Raw genomic sequence first — 22,693 nt, 5'->3', positions numbered from 1 at the left:
GTTCACTTACAGATTTATAATTGGAGATCTTTCAGATTCTGAAAGCGATATATTTGAGCAGGTGAAGGACTGGGACACAAACTCAACAGAAGAGCAACAAAAGGCTTTCTGCCACGGGATCGAACTCATTCCCTGGTACGTGTTATCCATCAGGGCTGATGTCCATCAGTTCATGCAACAAGGGGCAACCGTCATTCATTATGACCAGGAGACACATCTCTCAGCGCGTTGCTTTCTTCAACTTCAGCCTGACAACAGTACTTTGACTTGGACAAAACCCACAACGGTTGGCCCTGCCAATGCTAAGGCAAAACTGAGTGTTCTGGGTAGTACTGCTGAGCTGGGTAAATACCAGTTTCTTGGAAATACTGGATTGGTGGAAGGTTTTTTGGACTTGTTTTCAACCAAGGCTGTATATATGGGACACTCTGGCATTGATATGCACACTGTGTGTGTTCAGAATAAACTTTGTAATATGTCCCTTGAAGAAAATGGTATAACACTACTTTATGGACTTCAGACTACTGATAATAAGTTGCTGCACTTTGTTGCTCCAAAATATACTGCCAGAATGCTATATGATGGATTGCTGGAATTGACTAGAGCGGTAAGAAAAATGAGGAGATTCCCTGATCAAAGACTACAGTGGCTACGGAAACAGTATGTCAGCCTTTACCAGGTAAAAGATGCTGTGATTTTGTGTAAGAAAAGTTAAAAATTGTCAACAGTGTAATGTAATGCAATTAGTCTCTATAATAAGAAAGCTAAGATTAAAAACGAGTGCCAAATCTCCAACTTTGTAACACAGCTTAAATCAGTGAGATCTGATTCTCCACATAATGTTCTGTCAAACCTTGCATGTTTTTAATACACTGAAGTTAAATCTTTTTCATTATGAAGCTCTTCATATGTTTGGAGTTTTGTAATAAGTATTTTATTAAAGAGAGAGCAATGGCTGTACTGGAAAAGGGTGCTGAAATACCAAGTGAAGAGAGTTAGGGCCAAAAAAAACCCCCAAAATAGCAAACAAAATAGCCTTTTGGTAATCATGCAGTAATTAAAAATTGCCTCCTCTTGATGTTTTGTCTTTCATTGATTCCTTAGAGATGTCTATATCATTGCTTAAGAAAGTGTGTCTGTTCTTATTCTCCTGTTTTGTTAACACTGAGGATTTTTGTAGGAGGATGGAAGGTTTGAAGGCCCAACCTTGGCTCAGGCTGTTGAGCTGTTTGGAGGCAGACGATGGAGTGCAAGAAACACAAGCACAGGAACTCTCACCAAAAGCACTGAGAAACCCAGTGTACAGAGAAACAACACTCTGGGAATAAGCACAGCTAAGAAAAAGAAGAAAGTCCTCATGAGGGTAGCCTATTTTATTCGTGTATTTCATTGCTTCTCTGGCTGATTTGTTTCCTTCCTACATTACTGTGTATTCCGAACCAGAGAAAAGAAGTTAGATGATAATTTTTTAAATGTTTATTGCAGTTTCACATTTTGGGTTTATTGTTTGGGTTTCTTTTCTCATGCTTGAAGCATTCTCAGGACACATGGGCCCTGGGGCTAGCAGAAGGGGACAGAATCTTGTTGAGACCTTTAGGTGCTACCTCAGTATAAAGGTAAAATATTGGTGGTAATAAAAATAATATTGTGCAACGTGATGTTTGGAGGCTGGTGTCAGTTTCTTTGCTCCTTTTTGTTTTCATGTTCCCAAAAACATCACCACAGTTTTTCTGCCTCAGGTTAGCATGAGTTTTATCTTATGGGGCTGACAGGAACACTGGACTTCATCTGTCAGACTCCTCTCCTTTCAACCGCTCTGCCACTTTCAGCAATAGCCGGGAAAGAGGAAAATACAGGGCCTAGCAGCTCTCCGCTATCCATGTTCCAGTGGGCTGGTAGGGGAGATCCTCAGATGACAAGATCCATCCTCTTTCGGGCTCCTGTGCACCAGCAGGATAGCGTGAAACCAGCTGCACCACTTTAGAGAGGCGCCATCACTGTTGTCTTCTGTGTGATGTCAAACTGAGGTAACACCTAATGGTCCCACACTTTCCTACGTATCCCGTTTAAGTTGTCTCTTTTCTGCTGGTTTCAGCCTTACGGAGTCTGTTTCATAAGGAATAGATGAATTATCTGATGGTTTTGTTACAGATTGCACTGATAAAGAATGGGAAACGTAGTGTTTTTGGGATGTTTATTGTGGTGCTTGTTATTTCTAGGGTGAAAGTGGAGAGGCCACTGATGATGAAATGGCAACTCGGAAGGCAAAAAGCAGTAAGGAATATCATAATAGAAGTAGTTCGGATCCTCAAGATATTGATGAACAAGAAGAACCAGGTAGGTATATAGCTGCAGCACTTAAAAGTCCCGCAGGGTTTTGCGCAAAGTCTTTTTATATAGACATTTTTAATGGTGTTACAAACACATTTATGATAAAAGAACTACTTTTGCAGTTGAAATTCCAAATGCTATAAACTTTTAAATTTATTTCTGTAGTTGTTCATGATCTTTCATTTAGTTTCAGTAGCAGTTCCATTCCATTCAGAAGAAATGGGTATATAAGTGTTGTTCAGAATGTATCTTTTGACTTTCCTGGGACAAATCTAGAATCCCTTTAGTGTCTTACTACATGTTAATGAATTATGATATAGGTCTCTTGCACAAAAGGATTTTTATTGGGCCAGATGTTGTAATTGTGCTGCAAACTTTTTTCTCCATAGATCAAAATATTATTATTAATGCGTCTCCATCTAACACCCTGCCATCAAGAAGAGCTCACTCTCTGACAGCATCTGGATCTCCTAAATTAGGAGCTACAACATCTTCACCAGCAAGACCAGTCTCCTCTCCTGTAATGTCTTCAAGCAAGAGTCAGTCTAGGTAAGGACAAAATCAATGCTTTGATTTAGAAAGAAAAAAAAGTATTTAATTATCATCAAATGTGGTTTTTGTGCCAAACTGACAAAACCTGACAAAAACAATGCCAGAAATGTCATTAGCTTTTTAATAGACATCTAAAACACATTGTAGAACAACATAGGACATTTAAGCTCGAATACAATGAGTCTGAGGATGGCTTTGTAGCAAGTCCCTGAGCGGCATACTTCAGTTTATGTCTGTTACAGAAGCAGATTGGAATGCGGGTCCAAAATTACAGAAATATGGAGTTTAACTTTTTCTGCAGAACTTCTCCAAAACATAGCTATAGACATTTTCTGTGTAATGAAGATCAATGTTATAAATGTGTGAACTGAAGTTCTGAGGTTTCTCAGCACAAGTCATTTCTACCTGGTGGAGTACTAACTTTTGCTGACGTTCCTGGTGATGACTGCAGTACTGTCTCAGGGAACTGGAAGAACAGATTTGAAATCTTTCTTTTACAGGCCTCTCCTCCTCTAATTTTAATCCTTTTTGTGTCACTGAAGCAGTGCAAAAGGTCATGCTGTGGTTGTGCAGTGACATAGTGCACTAATGTATTAATTGTATGAATGGTAATAATGGTGGTGGTGGTAGTTCTGGTACTAATATAACAACAACAATATGTCAGGGACGTGGATGGTACTTTATAGCATACAAGAAGACAGTCTCAACGGCAGCCTTCTAGTGACTTTTAACAGAATGAATGCTGAGGTATGGTTAGGAGTATGTATCTTGGGGTTTCCAGGAGAGCAATGGTAAACAGTGGAAGAGATTACTGCTGCTGGTAGAATTTTTTATTTTAAGAGACATGTCTTATGTAACAGTTTATGTTTTGTTTTTCTTAGGGGTTTTTTTTTTTTACACTCTAAAATGGTTGGGTTTGGCAGTAGATGTGAGTAGTAGAGCCACCTGGAGACATCTGTGGTTGGCTGCTTCTCCTTTTAACGCTGCTTTCTGAGACTCTTACTATGTTCTTTACTTTTTGTTCTTCACTGTCATTCACAACCATGGGATGAACATGCCAGACCAGGATTTATCTCTGTAAGACATTTATCTTATTTTTTTTAAGTATTGGAACAGCTTTCTTTAAAATTAAATTGAAGAAACTGCTTTACTACCTCTGGAAAATGCTTCTCTGTTTTGCAAATATGGTTTTGCTTTTATGCCAGAATAATTGTTGTTCTCTAAATGAGCTTAAAAGGCTCAATGGAGAACTCACATTCCTGGGGAAAGGACAGCTAATATTCCTTTAAATCCCCTCAGTCCTGGGTTTCCATGCAGATCGCTGCACAGATTAGCACTGTGGGCCTCCCCAAGCTATGACAGGTTTTCCCTGGCAAAGTTGTCTGGAAACTCCACAGCATCGCTTGGTAGAGCTCTCCCCAACTTGATATGACCCTTCTTGCTAGCATTTGCTCAGGATACAGCTGTATGGCTGTTTCATCTGTCCTGGGGAAATCTTCCTGAGAACAGAATTACGTGTTTTATCCATTACCTTGACCCAGTTTTCATGAGCTGTTAAGAGACCTGGAGCACTAGAGAGATTCTGGGACCCTTACCCTTTGGACCCTTGATAGGTCTGAATTGTGCTTGCCAGTTTTCATGTGTGTGGACACTTCACGTGATAAAAGAAATAAATATCTGTAGTGCCTCAACTGTGGTCAGTAAGTCTAAGCTATCAAATAGCTGGCGCTCTGCTTTGCTGCAAAGTCCTGTGACCATCCATCCTATATGTGTAGTAATTTGTTCCTGGGATCTCTTTTAGAGTACACCACCTGGTTGCCTCCAAGATGGAATTTAGGTGCAGTTCTGGGAATATTTGTTCCAGAGACTTCTGTAATTAGATAGAATGGATGGAGAGTTTACTCAATCCCAAACCGTCTACAGTATACTGTCTTACAGGGCACACTCCCAGCAAGGATTGTACCTTCAGGCAATCCACCCTCAGTCATGGCATATCCTATTGCTTTGTGTTACACTGAATAAATGCCAGTCTGTCAGGCAATAAAATACGCCACAGCTTATTTCAGCCTCTTCAGAGAGAGCACACACCAGAAATTAAAATGATGTCTTAGAGACAGACAAGCACCATGGGAGTCCACACCAGACCTGAGCCAATTGCTGGGCAAGGTGAACTTGAGCCTTTCTGCCCCACTCAGAAGAAGCGGCAGTATAGATGCAGCTGATGGAGGAGCAGACTGGGGCCACGGTCCACAAGCTGTGGTACGTATAGACCACCAGCAGCACAATATTCTTCCTGGAAGCTGCTGCCCTTAAGAGCAGTGATACACAAGCAAATTAAGTTTGGGAACCCGCACAGGCTGAACACAGACATCGCTTCTTTCTTTTTGTTCCATTTTTATTGTTAATTCTGCAGTCTCATAAAAATCAAGTTATATGCTTAGTTATACCCAGCCAGTTTTTCAGTAGTATCGTAAAGTAAGATAAAATGAAGTATCCATTTTCCAAAGTAAAAGAAAGTTGGGATGACACAGACAGTGAAATAACCCAGGAAATACAGGATCCACTGGGAGTGATTGCATGCATTTGTAAGGCTCTGCACAGATTAGAGTCAACAGAGTTTATTAATTTATATTAGCATCTGGATTTAGACTCAAACACCGACAAAGCTTCATAGTTGGAGGCAGTACTGGACATGAGCTGGTTGTGCACGTTAGATGGGTACATGATCCCTCACAGAACCCAGAGCTTAGGAGAGTGGGGAGCAGAGAGTCCCACTGGGCTGCGCAGAAGCCTTTACAGCACAGAAAGCTGAGCTGGTAGCGAATGATTATTAGCTGCTGTGTAGCAGCTAGGAGGAGGAGAGCAAGAGAGATTTCTAGCTCTTTTTGTTCTTCTCTTGCCATGTAATAGGTGCATTAGCTTTACCTGACCAGTAAAGTAGATCATCTCCACCAGGTGAGAAGCGCTAAATAAAATAAAATTTCTTAAACTGGAAAAAAAAATCATTGAAACATAATGAGAGGAATTTAAAAAGAGGAGGACATGGCTATCTTTGTTGTACATTTTAAATAATAGTAATTCTTATAAGTAGAGAATGAAAACCAGTATTTTTACGTATATAACTCACAACCTTAATATTCCTGACCTCCTTACAAATAATTTATGTTGAGAGTAAATCCTTGCACAATCCAGATGTCCAGATAATTTCCAGACACAGGTAGCCTGCAGCCACCTTCTGTCATTCTTTCAAACAGAGTGCATCCAGCAAATTCCAAAGTTCTTTGGTAATCTAGTGCCACCTGTAAGGTGGAGGAAGCAGGGGAAAGGGTGATAATGCCACTGGGAAGCAGATAACAGGATATGGAAAATCAGAGATGGGGGCTTTCTTGCGAAGAGTAAACTGCCTCTTTCATTAGCTGTATAGAGGTATAATCCAGACTGCTGCTAATTGCAGTGTTGGTGGTAGTGAGGATTTCCTGGGGGCTTGGGCTTTTTTTTTTTTAACAACCTGTATTTATTACCCATACTCTTTAGTGATCAGATCCAGTAAAATGCTGAGCATTATCATCTGCTGCTAGTCTTCCATTTGGTACTCTACAGTTCCAGCCGGTTTTCTGGAGTCAAGAGACTTCCTTCATCGTGGTTTATTTTTCTTGCTTCCTAAAAATGTTAGGAATGATTTTAGCCAAAAAGTTACACGTGATATGTAAGTATTTGCCATAGTGATGTCAAACAAATTGAACATTATCAACTAAAATAGATGGTATTTTTTAATACTTTTAAATCACATTCTGTTTTCAATTGCATGCATCCATCCCAGGCCAGGAATGAACTGAGGAATCTGATCTAGCATATTTATGTAAAAAGTTGCCTGCTTTTGCTGCAGGTGACTGCAAATATCTTTACAAACACTGGCCAGCAAGATGGTCCTGCTTTTCCATCACAGCCGTTGGAAGTGTTCGTACTGAACCTAATGGCAGAATTCATAGATTAATGGATTTGTAGATTTGAACATTACAGAGCAATGAAGTCTGACACATGGTCACCTAGTCTGGTTATTTTGAAACAAATACTGTAACTTCTGGAGTTAGTTATGGTTTAAACTAGACAGTTCTTGATATTTGTGCTGGCTGCTTAGATCCCTCCCTTTTCGGGATGCTGGTGCTAGCAGATCCCATTCCTGCAGTGTGTGTTCATTGGTGATTAGGCCCAGGAAGGGGCTCAAGAGCTCGGCCCATCATTGCAAATTAGTACATGAAATGCACTAAGGACTTGTTCGTACTGCTCAAGGGATAGTTCAAGTCAGGGCCCAATTATACTTACTAATGTAAATCCTGTAGTAGACTGAAGATTTTGGGATGTGGCTTTTGGAAATACACTGGTGCTGCTTCAGAAACTTTGTTCAGCTGCACAACTTAGGTTAACAATTGCAGTTATAAAGAAATTGGCTGGCCTTGGTATTACTCAAGTCAACTAAAATAATTAACATCAAACAGGTAGTTGTTTCTGTGATCATTTTCTGCCTTTGCTCTCGAGAAATTCCAGTCTGCTTTCCTTCCTTCAGCCCACAAAGCTGAAAGGAGGAAATCATTAGAACCTTGTTTCTGGAAGGAAATGGTCTCCAGAGGCTACTGTCCAAGCCTAAAAGAGGAGGAGGACTGTAGCTTGACCTGTGTTTAAGGTATCTGTTAATAATCCCAGCTGTTCATGGGAAGTATCTGGGAGACCCATGGGCTGGGAAACAATGCGGGTTGAGTTGCCAGGAAAGGGAAAGGGTTGTGTGTCTTAAAATCTGCACCTTTAATACTCCAAGATATGAGAAACCCCAGGTGCATAAGGAAAATACTTGGTTTTCTTGCATATCCAGTCAGAATATTACTATTTTATTTTGACAGTGCAGAGGTTTAAGGAATTTTACATCTGTTTTATTTTTCCCTTAGCAAATCTTCAGTGAACCTCATAAACAGCCCATGGTACAGCAATACCGGCATTGTTTTCTTTAAAGGGAAAAAATGCTTTCATTTGTACCATTTGCATCGGGCCCTTTTGCACAAGGAAGAGTTTAAAATGGCATGCATACACATTATCAGTTCTGGCAAAGTCTGCAGTTGTCTTGAGGGGAAAGAATAGCTGTTATAAAACAAGAAGGTACAAATGGTCACTATGCATCTTATAAGATACTGCTTTCTTTACTTCTTCCAGATATTGGTAATAAATGCATTAAGGAGAGCATAAATAAAGCGTTAATGCAGTAATGCATAATATTTCAGTAAGTAGAAATTCAGCGTAACCAAACTACAGCAGTATCTTTCTGATTTAGCACATGGAGCAGCAGTAGCTGGCATGGCCGTGTCAAAGGAGGAATGAAGGGGTTTCAGAACTTCATGGTGTCTGATAGTAACATGACTTTTGTGGAATTTGTAGAGCTCTTCAAATCTTTCAGGTAAAATATATTTTTATTCTGTACTGATCTCATTCATCCAAATTTCTAAAAGAGCAAAAACTTAACTCGTCAACTTTTTCTGCAGTGTCCGCAGCCGAAAGGATCTGAAAGACCTTTTCGATGTCTATGCTGTGCCTTGCAATCGATCCAGTTTGGAGCCTGCTCCACTTTACACGAATTTGAAGATTGATGAAAACAGCAGTGGATTTCAGCCTGATTTAGGTTTGTTAAAGAGGACAATACAGCTGTTAGACTGCTGAACAGCTTCAGTTATTGGCCTTAAGAAAAAGTGTCTCAGTCTCATAAAAAATTATCAATTATAAGTTTAAGTAGAGGATTGCTGCTGTACCTCCACGAATACCTAGTTAGTAGGATGTAAGACAGGTTCTTTGTTCAGGAATGAAGAAGAAGAAAAGTATTCCTGCTTTACATTAGCTAGGTATGTTTTTAACTGGTATAGCAGAGGCATAAAACTTGTTGCGGAGTGGCTGGGCCCAACCCAGGGATCTTTGTCTTGTTGCGGAGCTTGGGAAGGGCTACAACACTCAGCAAATGTAGGGAGGAGAAATGAGGAGGCTGTGCCCTGTGTCTCCTTTCATTGGTTTTTTTCCTATCTGATTTCCTAGTAGATCTGCTTTATGTGGGACACGGGGCAAGGAAACCTCTGTCCCCCTTTACACTCCCCAGTTACCATAATCTAAGTCTGGAGCGTTGTCCATGTTTAAAGAAAACAGCCATTCTGCCAAGCAGCCTGTGGGGAGGGTGCAGTACAATTGCCATATGGGACAGGAATAAGATAAACGGTGATCGCACAGGAAGGGTATAGGGTTGTACAGAGCAAAGGAAAGGCTTTGAGGCTGTATGTGGTGGTGAGAGGCAGCAGGAAGGTCCTGGGTGACAGCGTGTGGAAGGGTGTGAATCCCTGTTAAAGGTTCCAGGATTTTGTTTATAATCCACTCCCACCGTTTTCATACATTCTTAATACTCTTTCTTCTATTAGTGAATAGAAACAAGACAGTCTTGTTCTAATTTACTATGTCAGTGCTAAAATATTCAGTCAGATATTCATGTGTATTATATGTTACATTATATTCTATACAATATATGTAATACATATATTTATATAGCTTTTATTTATATTTCCTTTCTTTTTTTTCTTTAAAGATTTGTTGACTAGGAATGTTTCAGACCTTGGTTTGTTCATTAAGAGCAGGCAGCAACTATCAGACAACCAGAGGCAAATATCTGATGCTATTGCTGCTGCCAGTATTGTAACCAATGGTACTGGAGTTGAAAGCGCATCGCTGGGAGTATTTGGAGTGGGAATCCAGCAGCTAAATGACTTCCTAGTGAATTGCCAGGGAGAACACTGCACCTATGATGAAATCCTCAGTATTATCCAGGTCTGTAATACAAACATCTTGCAACTGCTTTTACTTGAACTCTTGTTACTTCTGTTTTCCCCACCAGCATTGTCTGCTTTGTAGTTGGAATAGCGTATCTGTGTGGATATCTCCTTTCACACTGATGTTGTCGCTACAGCTTACCTGAATTTAAAATTTAATACCATCTTTATTCTGGGCTATAGAATTGTGAAAATGTCCATAAATATGTCCATAAAAAGGAAAAAAAATCATGCAAATGACGAGTTTATTGGATCTGTGTACTTTATCAGGAAAGGGATGTCACCACTTGGGAAAAATATTCATGAAAGTGTGTTGTTTTCTCCTTGTCTGTGACCACCTTTGACAGAGCTTAACCCTAATTTGGAGCTTAAAAAAAACACCATTTCCACACATTTCTAGAGCAAACGTGGACATTTTATTCCCTTATGTACAATGGCTGAGGTGATTAGAAAGTATGTAGAAAATTTTGAACAACATGCATAATTAATATACTCCAAAATTAAGCCCCTGCTTAGGAGTTAACAAAGGCTAAAAACTGTGTATTTCAACTATCAATATGTAATATAAAATTGCAAAGTTTAAAAGACAGAAATTCTGAAGAAAGCATCAAGTTAGCATACCACACGTCTCTAATTCGAGATGGTGGTGTGTTGTGTTCAAGCACAATAGATAGGAGAAAGATGCCTGATTATATATACTTTTTAATTTCAGCTTAACTACTGACTCTGCTTTGAGCAGGAGGTTGGATTAGATGACCTCCCAACATCCTTTCCAACCTGAATGGTTCTATGAGTTACAAGTATGGATTTAGTATGCTTGTTTAGTGATTTGTTAAACAAGCGTGAGCATACTGCAGGCACCTCATTACTTTATCCACAAAAAGACTGGGTTTAGATAGTAACTGGTTAGTTCAATGAGCAGACAACACTATGAAAGTATGAAAAAGCCATATTTCTAAGAATTGTTATTAATTATATATCTCTTAAATTTCTTCCTCTTTATAGAAATTTGAACCCAGTGTGAGTATGTGCCAGCAGGGGCTGCTATCTTTTGAAGGATTTGCAAGGTAATTATTTATGTGTTAATTTATATATCTATATATATTAAGATTACACCAGTGTATTGATGTTTGTATGCCAGTCACAAAATACTCAGCACAGCATAAAATTTCCTCACATCTTCTCACCTCTAGATTTCTGATGGATAAAGACAACTTTGCCTCCAAAAATGATGAGTCACAAGCAAATGCTGAGGACTTGAACTTTCCACTGTCATATTACTACATAGAATCTTCACACAATACTTACCTTACTGGCCATCAGCTTAAAGGGGAGTCCTCAGTAGAGCTCTACAGCCAGGTATGCAGGATTGGATTGTGGTGTAGTTTTCAACATGAACTTGTTTGTTTAACTGGCAAGTCACAGAAACATGACCTTTTCGCTTTGAAAATCTAAATGTCCTAAACCCCTGCTTGCAAAGCGTTGGAAAACATGATGTGTGGGAAAGCTGCCTGTAAGCACAGTTGTGCTCAAATGCCTTTTCTAAGGCAAAAATTGGGTTTAGTTTGAGATTCATAGCATTTAGACACCAGTCGGTCTGACCCAACCTACTAAAATTAGACTTTCCCACAGGAAAAACTGATCTAATATTTTAGTTCATTCAGATGTCAAAAACACCACTCAAATACTGTGCTTTGCACTGCAAAGACAAATTTCAAATGAACTAAAACTTCTAAAAACATTACTTCTAGGAATATTCTACTGTTTTAGACTTTATCCCTTATTAGCGCTGAACAGGAAAAGAACAGTTTCTCCCTAGGGCTTTTGGTTCTCTGTGTGTGTGTGTGTGTATATATATATATATATATGTATTTGTGTGCCTGTGTATTTACCAAATGCTAGAGAAAGCATCAAACTTCCTGTGAGTAGTGTTTTCGTTACTCTAAATGTTACTGACTCATCAGTGAGAAGGGCTCATCTGGCGTCCCATGTGCGGCTGAAGTTATATGACAGAGGGGTGAGCTATGTTAGGAAAGCTCAGATAACATGATCGCACTGAATAATGCAGTTGCAAAGGAGATCTCTGTAGTAGCTCTGCACAGAGCGATGAGTCTTCTGTTGGTAATAGATGGCAAGGGAAGTGAGATAGAGTTCAGCTGGCTCCAAAATTTGCATAATGCAGAAAAGCTTCCTGTCCCTCAAGTAGTTGTTGCCAGAAGAGAAGGGGCACTTTGTTCTGGCTCAGTGTGTCTGGTCTCGCAGAAGTGGTGGTGCGCCAGCTACAGACACAACTGCCTGAAATCTAATTATTCAGGTTTTGAACAGGAGAAGTAATTTTCCGGAATATTTTGCTGGAAATGGTTTTGATTGTTGAGATCTTTGTTTTCAGTAAAATATTGAATTGTAATACAGATAACTTTTCCAGTGATAGGCATGCTAAATATTGATAGCAATAATAAGCTGGGCTGCCAACAGATGGGTTAGCTTATCTTTCCCTCCATCCTTCCTCTTTGCTTTCTTCAGTGGCTTTCTAGCAAGTAAGGCTTTCTAAAATAAATAAATGAATAAATTAAAAAAAAATAAATGGATGGATGGATGGATGGATGGATGGATGGATGGATGGATGGATGGATGGATGGATGGCTGTAAATTAGCTTAATATCATTAAATAAGATGGCCTGGCACATTTCCATTCTAACTATCCTCATGGAAATTGTTCATAAGACATTGTTTTCAGACCTTCTTCTATTTAAAAAACTAATGACAACAACAAAGAGAATGAGCAAACAAGCTGCAGATGCCGTGCCCGTAAGCTGTCATAGTAGCAGCTTGGAATAAATTGCCATGTTGCTTTATAGCTGCTTTTGCAGGTAGAAATATGGAAGTGTTTTTCTCCCTCCAAACATTAAGCTATACATTAAGAACCACTTTCTGCAAAGAGATTCTGTGTGTCCTGTAAGACATCATGAGTTTCAAAGCTCTGTGGTACTTCTCCTAAGAACATGCTGCTTTCTTCATTTTCCCACTCCTCCTCAACCTGGGAAATGCAGTTTGCTGGGGACTGTAGCTGCTGTGGGCTATGTTTACTCCACAGAGATGGCTCTTTCCAGCACTCTTGCTGAATCACTAAGCTTTCATTTAGCTCTGTGATGTCTGTCTTCTGCTTTGATGGCGTGAGACTGTGGCTTATACGTGCTCACACTGTTCAATTGCATTGTAGGTTCTTTTACAAGGCTGCAGAAGTGTAGAACTAGACTGCTGGGATGGCGATGATGGGATGCCTATCATTTATCATGGGCACACTCTTACTACTAAGATCTCTTTTAAGGTATGCTGACAATTGCATGTAGAAACAAAAAATATGAAGAAAATCAGTAACTTTTACTCTAATGAAGGAAAAAGTTTGCATACTAGAAAAGTACAAATCCTAATGGGCTAAATCCTAATAGAATATGATGTGGTGGTCGGAGGCTGTCTTGGGGTCAGCGACCATGACAAGATAGAGTGTTCGATTCTTGGAGGAGTAAGGAAGAGGGTCAGCAAAACCACTACCCTGAACTTTAGAAGGGCAGACTTTGGATTGTTAAGGAGTCTGGTTAACAGAGTCCCTTGGGAGGCAGTCCTGAAGGGCAAAGGAGTCCAGGAAGGCTGGATGTTATTAAATAAGGAAGTCTCAAAGGCGCAGGAGCAGGCCGTCCCCATGTGCCATAAGTCGCGCAGGCAGGGGAGAAGACCGGCTTGGCTGAATAGTGAGTTTTGGCTGGAACTCAATTAAAAAAGGAGAGCTTACTGCCTTTGGAAAAAGGGGCAGGTGACTCAGGAGGACTACAAGGATGTTGTGAGGTTATGCAGGGAAAAGATTAGGAAGGCAAAGGCCCAGCTGGAACTTAAACTGGCTGCCACCGTTAAAGATAACAAAAATGTTTTTATAAATACATCGGTGACAAAAGGAGAGCCAGGGAGAATCTCCCTCCTTTGTTGGATGCAGAAGGTAACCTTGACAGGAAAGATGAGGAGAAGGCTGAGGTACTTAATGCTTTCTTTGCCTCAGTCTTTAATAGTCAGAATGGTCATCCTCAGGGTTGTCAGGCCCCTGTGCTGGGAAATGGAGGTGGTACGCAGAATGAAGTCCCAGTTGTTGAAGAGCTGAACACAGGCAGGCAGTGTGCTCAGGCGGCCAAGAAGGCCAATGGCATCCGGGCTTGGCCAGCAGAAGCTGGGCAGTGATCGTGCCCCTGTGCTCGGCACTGGGGAGGCAGCACCTCGAGTACTGTGCTCAGGTTTGGGCCCCTCGCTACAAGGACATTTTGATTCTGGAGCATGTCCAGAGAAGGGCAACAAAGTTGGTGAAGGGTCTAGAGAACAAATATTATGAGAAGTGGCTGAGGGAGCTGGGGGTGTTTAGTCTGGAGAAGAGGAGGCTGAGGGGAGACCTTATCGCTCTCTGCAACTACCTGAAAGGAGGTAGTTGCGAGGCGGGGGTCGGTCTCTTCTCCCGAGTTAGTAGTGATAGTATGAGAGGAAACGGCCTCAAGCTGCGCCAGGGGAAGTTTAGGTTGGATATTAGGAAAAAATTCTTCACCAAAGGGGTTGTCAGGCATTGGCACAGGCTGCCCAGGGAGGTGGTGGAGTCTCCATCCCTGGAGGGATTTAAAAGAAGGGTAGACGTGGTGCTTGAGGATATGGTTTAGTGGTGGACTTGGCAGTGACAGGTTAGCGGTTGGACTCGACAATCTTAAGGGTCTTTTCCAACCTTAACTATTCTATGATTCTATGATAATATGAACGATGGACTATGTCAGACATGAACCCCTCAACTGTAAACATTATGCTTTACAAATTAGTTTTTGTAGCATATGTACTGTAATTTTCTCTTTTTATTGTCAACATGGCTAACAGAAGCAGCCGTTACCAGTACTGTTGTAACAAGATGCTAGACTGATGTGTAGGAGCTTGTTTTGAAAGCAGATTGTGGATTCTTCCTTCTTAGAGAGGAAAACGGATGCCTTCCTTTTATCACCTTTCAACTAACGGCAAGTTAACCGAATGCTGCAAAATAATAACATGTTCTTTCAATGACCTTTCTTTCTCACAGGAGGTAGTTGAAGCTATTGATCGCAATGCATTTATCACCTCCGACATGCCAATTATCATATCAATAGAGAACCACTGTTCGTTGCCTCAGCAGCGCAAGATGGCTGAGATTTTCAAGGTAGGCAATAAATTGGGGTAAATTATTCTAAGCACATGCCTTGGGAATTCTATAATATAATCACATGTTCTCGATATTTCAGAATGTATTTGGAGATAAGCTGGTAACCAAGTTTTTATTTGAGAGTGACTTTTCTGATGATCCCATGCTTCCTTCACCTGGCCAACTGAAAAGAAAAATACTGCTTAAAAACAAGAAGCTGAAAGCCCATCAAACACCAGTGGATATATTGAAACAGAAGGTAAAGTCTTTCCTTAATAGCAAGCAGGGAGACCTAACTTTCATTAGAAATGATTCATGCTTGAAGGTTGTGCCATTCTGATATGTACAGCAGAATAACCTAATGCATATTCATGCTTGGAAGACTCAGTGGATTGCAACACTTTCAAGTAAGTAGACAAGACGTATAGTAAAGTGTAGATATAGCATAACAAAATTTTAGTGTATTTCAGTTTTATAATACTGCATAATATTATGAGTAACACCACATGCCCTATGTGATAAGCATAAATGAAGTTTCACTCTGAGGCTATAACGTTTGCTGTTCCTGTTGAGAAACAGTACTATGCATTGAGTACGTGTGTGCATATATATAGTGTGCAGTAATTTTTAGTAGAACACTGCTTTGTTTCTTTTTTCATATTCAAGCCAGGCAAATGCTCTCTTTCTTACTCCCTTTTCGGGGGGACTCTGCTATTCAAGTAGTGCTTATAGCTATATGAGAATTTTTTTGGTTTCTAAAAATTAGGGCCGCATCTCTGGTAGCCTCCACTTAATAATGTCTGTGGTTAGTCAGCAATTAGATTGTATCCTTGAAAACTGATTGCTTTTACCCAAAATGTAAACACAATCGAATTAGAACTGAATTCTTGTATCAGAACAGGTAAATTACGCTCATTGTGCCAGTGTATGGACATTCCCCATCTTTTAAAAAAGTTTTTAAATTATTCCAAAACAGCATACCTCAGACTGGAAAAACGCAGTTTTGCTCTGAATAACGTGCAAAGTGGACATTTTCCTATAACTAATCAGTTTTCATATCTTATTGGTTGTTTTTCTACCAATGGAAGTTTTCTTTATATTCAAACCCTTAAAATGGTATTTTAGTTTGATCTTCAGTCTTACTTATTTTTCATTATATATATTCAGTGCTTTCATATAAATAAAATAAGATGCAAACTGTGATGAAAATTCTTTTGCTTCTTAAAAATACTTACCAATAATGTAATAACTGATTCTGCTGCTGTAGGCTCACCAGCTGGCGCATATGCAAGCGCAGGCTAGCAATGGTGCTAGCAACGCCACACCTACCAATGAAGAGGAAGAAGATGAAGAGGATGAATACGACTATGACTACGAATCTCTCTCTGATGGTAACAATATTTATTTATTTATTTATTTATTTATTTATTTATTTATTTATTTATTTATTATAGTGCTCTTGTTAGAACTGCAGCAATAAGGCATGTAAATATTGTAGTTCAGGCATGCTGTAGGTAAGTTGATCTTACCTTGTGAGAGGAATATGCACTAAATGTCCTCAGTGGCACTTTGGTGCTGTAGTCTATAAAACTGTGAAAATAATTTGATTGTGTGGAGGGCACAAGCATGACTTTAACTCCAACCATTAGATGTTTTAACTGTGCAGTGTATGCAAAATTGTAGTGTTTATAGATTATATTTTATATTATTTATATTATGCAAAAATGATTGTGTTCATAGCGTACTCTATCTACATTCGCCTGTACAGTCTTTCCTAAGGAGTTTAGACACCTGACAGCTCAAGGTTCACAACAGGCATAGCCCTTGCATCTGCATGACTGCCATTAAATTGACCTAAGATGCAGATTCTCCACAGTCCTCCTTGGTTACTGCCTAATCCCTGAGACCCCTGAAGTACCTATTTTAATTACACCTTCAGCAACAGATGTTCACTTCATGCGTAAGGTAGAGAAGCCACTCAGTCTCTGGCTTGTTCAATAAAGATATCTTTATTAAAGCTTTAGCTGTTCAGTGAAAAAATGGCAAGGCATGCCTTACTGGCTTGCCTTATCCGTTCGTGTGCTGCCTACACTTCAGCTATCCTAGCCTTCAGGAACTGACAGTTTAGCATAAATCCACCTTTAGGGACTCTTTATAGATTGGATATAATGATTGGCATGCCAGAGGTGATTAAAAATACTGCAGTTAGTAACTTCCACTAGTTCCTCAGCTCTCCAGTTCAGCCAGACACATTTGATTTAACTACAGATGAAGGATGGAATGTGCCAGATTGAGGCAGCTGAGCTGAAATCATGCATCTTGTTTTGCTGCCTTTGCTGCAGGGCTGAGAGATTCTGGTAGAGCAAACAGCCATAGTCAGAAACATTTAATCCCCTCAAGTTTTGTCAAAGGACATTTGTCAAAACCCTCGTGCATGGGCTGAACAAGCTGGATGCATCTAAATGGGTTACTCATTATTTTTCATTGGTAATTGTCAGAGAATATATAAAAATAGACCACAGCATGTTTACCCAATGAGACAGCAGTGATGGTACGAGCAATATCAAGCTTTTTGGGTAGTTAAATGCTGCATCATTGTTAAACTCCGTAAATGCGTCACAGACTGACCAAAGGGGCAAAAAAGTTACAGATGCGCTTCAGTGTAGATAAACATAAGGTGACACATTTAGGGGATAAAACTTAAACCTTGCTTATGTGATTCTCAGCTCAACAATGGCAGTAGCAATTTGGAAGATCATGGAATTTGAAAGTTCTCTGAAATCCTCAGTTTGGTGTGCAGTGACAGCCAAAAGATGGGGATCATCAGGAGCAGTACTGAAAACAGAACATCTTTTTGCTCCTATATAAAACCTTAATGTGACACAACTTGAGCTCTGTGTCCAGTTCTTGCCTCCAGATCTTGAGAAGGATACGGTGGAGTTAAGGAAGTTAGAGTAAAGGGAGTGTGGTGGTGGCCTTGCACGAGTCTGAAAAGGCTGTAATTGTCCTGCCGGTAGAGAAGAGAACGGAGGGGTGAATTTAAAGCAGGTTTACTAAATCACGAAGTGGTGGGTAGGAGGAGTACAGAACTGTCACTCATTAGATCTAGGAGGTGCTCAGTAAAACAAATGGAAGAATAGTCTAAAACAGGTAAAATAAAATATTTCTTTGTGCAGCTGGTAGTAAACTTCTGGAATTTGCTGCCACAGGAAACTGCAGAAGCAAACAATGTCAGCAGATTGAAAAAAAAGATTGGAGAAATTCATGGAGATATTTATAAGCAAATTCTATAGGTAGAGATGTACGGTCCAATATTATTTATGTTAATAGGAAAATTTATGAGTTTGGTGTCTTCGGCTGCATTTTGCTAGAAAGTTGGCCTAACTGGTACGTGAGAATACTCCTTGTGTGGGACGGGGTGGAGAGAGTGTAGATGTAAATTACTGTGAAAAACTTACATCTTTGTTAACACACTTGCCAGGAAAACATTGCAAGCCAACAGCTGTAAGTGATGTTTGAGCAATGTTCTAGTTAAGAGAAGGTTTGAGAAATCTGAAGCTAGCAAGAAACATTCACACTTTCCAATATATGAAGGAATCTGAGGCATGGTTTACTGCTTTATTACAATGATTATTATTTGGGATCTTTAATTACATTAATATTTTGGCAAAACTAATCTAAATAGTAAACTTTCTAAAAGATTTTCAATTTTATTTTCCTTGCTGATACATTAGGTTTGCGTAAGGCTAATAGTTTTACAACTGACACTTAATTTTCATTTCTCTGGCTGTAAATCTTAATTTCCTTTACTCTTATTCCCTCTCTGAATCCGTTTCCCTGTAGCTGATGTCCTTAATGCTTCTCCTGCTCCTAACAGCCAGGAAGGTAAAGGCCATTTGGTTGAGCATTTTAACTGCATGAAATCAGCACTGCATCTCCAGCCTGTTAAATGTGACAGTGTGCATATATGGTTTCTACTTCATATTAAAAATGCAATCAGATATTTTTTATATGGCATTGTTAACTGGTCAGGAACTGTTAGAAGGCTGCATGTGTGACACCAGTTATGCATTAAAAAAATGTGGTCAAAGCATCAGAGTATCAGGAATGAAATAAAACCATTCCTTTTGTGACAGTTAAAATATTTTGGTCCAGAAAGACCAAATTAGTAGGCGTGTTATTCTCTGATAAATATGTAGCTTTGAAGAGGAGTTTCTACAGATGTAAAAAATATTTGTTCATGGTGAACGTAAGGAGAGGAAACCCAAAACTTGCTGTACCAAGGCGTGTACATGTTTGATTTGGTTCATTGTGTTTGGACTTGAGCAATTCTTCTTTGTTCAGGAATATCAGTTGTTTTCAGATGGCAAACTTTATTCATTAGATGATTTTGTTTTAAGCATCTTCTGAGCACAAAAGGATGGGCTTTTAAAAGAAGTGCAACATATTAACCAAAGCTGAGCATTAAATTTTTAAAATAGAAAGTTACTACTAAAGGAGAATGCTTTGACCAGTAAATGCATTATTTTGGCATCTGGTTATTCAGATAAGATTCACAGCATTGTCCACAAATATTGTTAATTCAAATTAAATTTCCAGTTGAAATTGTTTGGCTTTATGTTTATTAAAATCCCATTAATTTTTAGATAATATTCTTGAAGACCGACCTGAGAATAAATTATCAAGTGATAAACTGCAGTTTGAATATAATGAAGAGACTGCCAAACGAATAAAGAAGGCTGATTGTGCTACCTACAATAATAAAGGAAAGGTAGTTCCGCTTTTTCCCCCTTTCTTCTCAGCCACACTTCGATATATAACAAGCATCAAAGGGATTTGAGCAGTTTAGGTAACTGAGGCATCAGATGGCAAATGCGCTTTAATGAAGACAAATAGAAAGCATGGAAACACACCAGAGAAAACAGATTAAATAGAACAAACACTCAACACACTGTTTGAGAAAAGTCCTCAGAGGTTATTGTATATACAGGCTGTTTGCTGGAGAATTTTAACTGTCATTGCTCTCAGTGAAAGACTTCTTTGAAGCTAAATCCAGAAGTTTATCTAGATACCTGATTTCCGTTAACATCAGTAGAACTGGAGATTTCATCTGAATCTTCAGCGTCTTTTGTGCATATATAAGTGACTTTATCGTATGGCACTATGATATCAGATAGCCACGTTAGCTTTTATTAAATCATCTGACAACTGAACCACTGCATTGCTGTTTAGTAAATTGTAGTTTCTCCTGAACACAGATGTTTTTTGTCTAAATGTTTGTAGAACTGGCTCTGACTGAGGCTTTTGCACATTATCCTAGTAACAGGTTTTGATGCATAAACCTGCACACAGAGGTCTGTTAGGTGAAGACAGCAAACCATATAGGAGGAAAGAGATAAAGAATTTTAAGGACATAAGATATACAAGAGTACTTTCACATTCAGTAATTTTATTATTATATGTTCCTGGAATTGTCACTTAGGTGTACGATATGGAGCTGGGTGAAGAATTCTACCTTCTGCAAAATAAGAAGGAAAGCAGACAGATAGCCCCGGAGCTATCAGATCTTGTCATTTACTGTCAAGCCGTAAAGTTCCCGGGTAAGTACACTGCCCTTTTGGATTGCTGTAGGCTTTCTAATTCTTGGAGACGTTATGTTTATGTTTGAATTAGTACAAGCATTTTCAAATGGAAGTAGTCGAGATTTTTTTCCTGATGATTGGTAGTCTACATAATAATAGCTCCTGGCTGAGAAGTAGTATACATAAATTATGTGAAGACATATTGTTTGTCATATTAAAATGTTTACAAAAGTGAAATTTGCCAGTCTTCACAACTTAGACAACTGATTCGTTGCCAAATGACAGACGAGAAAAAGCTTTATCTTAAGAGCTCCGAGTTTCCATGCAAGGACGTACTGAATTAGGAAGGAAAATATTCTTCAACCCTGCAGGAAGAGCTTGTCACATGTCTTTAAGTGACCTCAGTGTAGCATGTTTCACCTTTGCCTACAGCTGCATCTTCTGTTCTTTCCTAAGTGGACAGGAGGGGAGCCGTTTGGGGGGGGGTAAAGGAGCCTTTTCATGGGGTGGGAGAGGACAGCTGATGGCACACTCACACGCACTCCTTATGGAAGGGGTTAAGGAAATGGGAGGGTCTTCTTTTGTACAGTAGGAAGAATAATGTTTGCAGAGGAAAAGGAGAGGGAGTAACTGAAGAGGAGATCACTGATAGTTACTTGTTCAGTACTGACAGATGAGGTTGAGTATGTTTTGGCTCATACTGTGTACATAAATACTTTTAAATTGAGAACTTATTGTTTATTGATGTGTTTAATGTTTTGAATGAAAAATCTGCTTTTTAACGGAATGGTTCTCTGTGGAAATGTTAGTAATTCTGCCAGGTCATGATCTTATACAAATAGAACTATAATCAGATTAGAGAAGCTAACCAAACATAAAATAGTGTCAAATAGGCAAGATAAGCATGCTGAAAAATGGAGACACATTCTTTTGTAATCTTCTATAACTTTAAGAATTGTAGGTGTCACTTGTAAAATTAACAACTTCTAAAAATTCAAATCTGATACTCTTTTTAATGAAATCTGCACTGAGATATCTTTCAAATAAAATATTTTCTTTTAAAGAATGATATTCCAGATTAAACAGAGATAGTTTAAGTTGTTCCAAGCATTTTGACACACAAAGAAGTTCTGATGTTCTAAGAAAACTTTAAAATATTTCAGTGTTTTAATATAATTTCAGTTATAAAAGAAATACCTGCTTTCCTTCTCGGATTTCTTGCTCTTGCTTTAAAGGTGACATGAATAGAACAATTAAGAAAATGAGCTCCTTTCACAGATGGACACCTGAAGCGGTAGAAATTTGCCTTCTAACAAACTTTGTCTCCTTTGAGACAAACACTGCCTTCTTTTCAAGATATGTAGACTTCCACGGCCACCACGCCATGGATTGGATTATTGTGCTCAGCTGGAGGGCACAGACATTGTGCACTGCCATACCCCAATACTGACAATTAAAAATGAGAACAAGGCTGGTAGATCCATGACTGGGTTCCTAACCAACTCAGAAAATACAACAGTTTTGGGAATAGGGAGGGCAGAATTCATGTCAGTGGCTGATCAGTGGTGTAAATACTTTATTTCTCCTGTCTTCATATATTTCTATTCCGTGTTTACAGTTGCCTATATCCCTGAATGCTAATCACTGATTTGTTACTATAAAACAGGACAAGGACCATTATCTTCACTTGTCCTAGCCTACTGAGTAACGCAGACTTCCTTAAGTGCTCCCTGGTCAAACAGAATTTATCATGTGGAGGAAATAACATATCTTGTTCATAAAATCTCTGGTAACTAGGAACCCACCAGAGCTCTTGTTGTTTCAGTGGTTTTTGACCCTTACAGTCCTTGCTTAACTTCAGTTTCAGTCTGTTGGGTATCATCATACCATTATCTAAGAGGTTGAAGGTCTGTTCTTTTGGGCCGCCCAAGACGAGGGCAGTGAAGCACACTTGAGCACAGTACTGCTATAACCCACGGGCACACGACTCGTTGCCTGGGTGCTGAGGGTCCTTACACAATGCGTAGAGAAAGTTGAGTACACAAAAACAGGACCTGCACAATCAAGTTCAGAGAGCAGGGAGTCACCTGAGCTAACCAGCATGAAATTCAGTCACCATCTCCATTGTATCAGACTATCTGCCCCTATGGTATCACTTTTCAAGAAATTAAAGTGAACGTAAAAAA

The 22,693-nt window shown here is 39.4% G+C and overlaps 1 protein-coding gene across 4 annotated transcripts in view; it reads left to right on the top strand.

The window, feature by feature from the left end:
* The window catches only part of PLCE1 (phospholipase C epsilon 1), a 169,598-nt gene that overhangs the window by 129,251 nt on the left and 17,654 nt on the right, over positions 1–22,693 (top strand). For 3 of the 4 annotated variants that reach the window (XM_064463805.1, XM_064463806.1, XM_064463804.1), the window contains exons 8-23: positions 13–679; positions 1,181–1,363; positions 2,220–2,337; positions 2,721–2,880; positions 8,204–8,326; positions 8,412–8,548; positions 9,491–9,729; positions 10,737–10,798; positions 10,925–11,090; positions 12,952–13,059; positions 14,827–14,943; positions 15,026–15,184; positions 16,193–16,316; positions 18,769–18,810; positions 19,572–19,696; positions 20,408–20,525. In XM_064463805.1, the coding sequence (XP_064319875.1) occupies positions 13–679; positions 1,181–1,363; positions 2,220–2,337; positions 2,721–2,880; positions 8,204–8,326; positions 8,412–8,548; positions 9,491–9,729; positions 10,737–10,798; positions 10,925–11,090; positions 12,952–13,059; positions 14,827–14,943; positions 15,026–15,184; positions 16,193–16,316; positions 18,769–18,810; positions 19,572–19,696; positions 20,408–20,525 (2,648 nt within the window). The remainder of the gene's footprint in view (positions 1–12; positions 680–1,180; positions 1,364–2,219; positions 2,338–2,720; positions 2,881–8,203; positions 8,327–8,411; positions 8,549–9,490; positions 9,730–10,736; positions 10,799–10,924; positions 11,091–12,951; positions 13,060–14,826; positions 14,944–15,025; positions 15,185–16,192; positions 16,317–18,768; positions 18,811–19,571; positions 19,697–20,407; positions 20,526–22,693) is intronic. The other variant, XM_064463808.1, reaches the window with a different exon arrangement.

The sequence above is a fragment of the Phalacrocorax carbo genome, chromosome 12, assembly GCF_963921805.1.
Source record: "Phalacrocorax carbo chromosome 12, bPhaCar2.1, whole genome shotgun sequence".
NCBI lineage: Eukaryota > Metazoa > Chordata > Aves > Suliformes > Phalacrocoracidae > Phalacrocorax > Phalacrocorax carbo.
The sequence above is the reverse complement of the archived record's forward strand: the minus strand, read 5'-3'. Positions and strand labels throughout refer to the sequence as shown.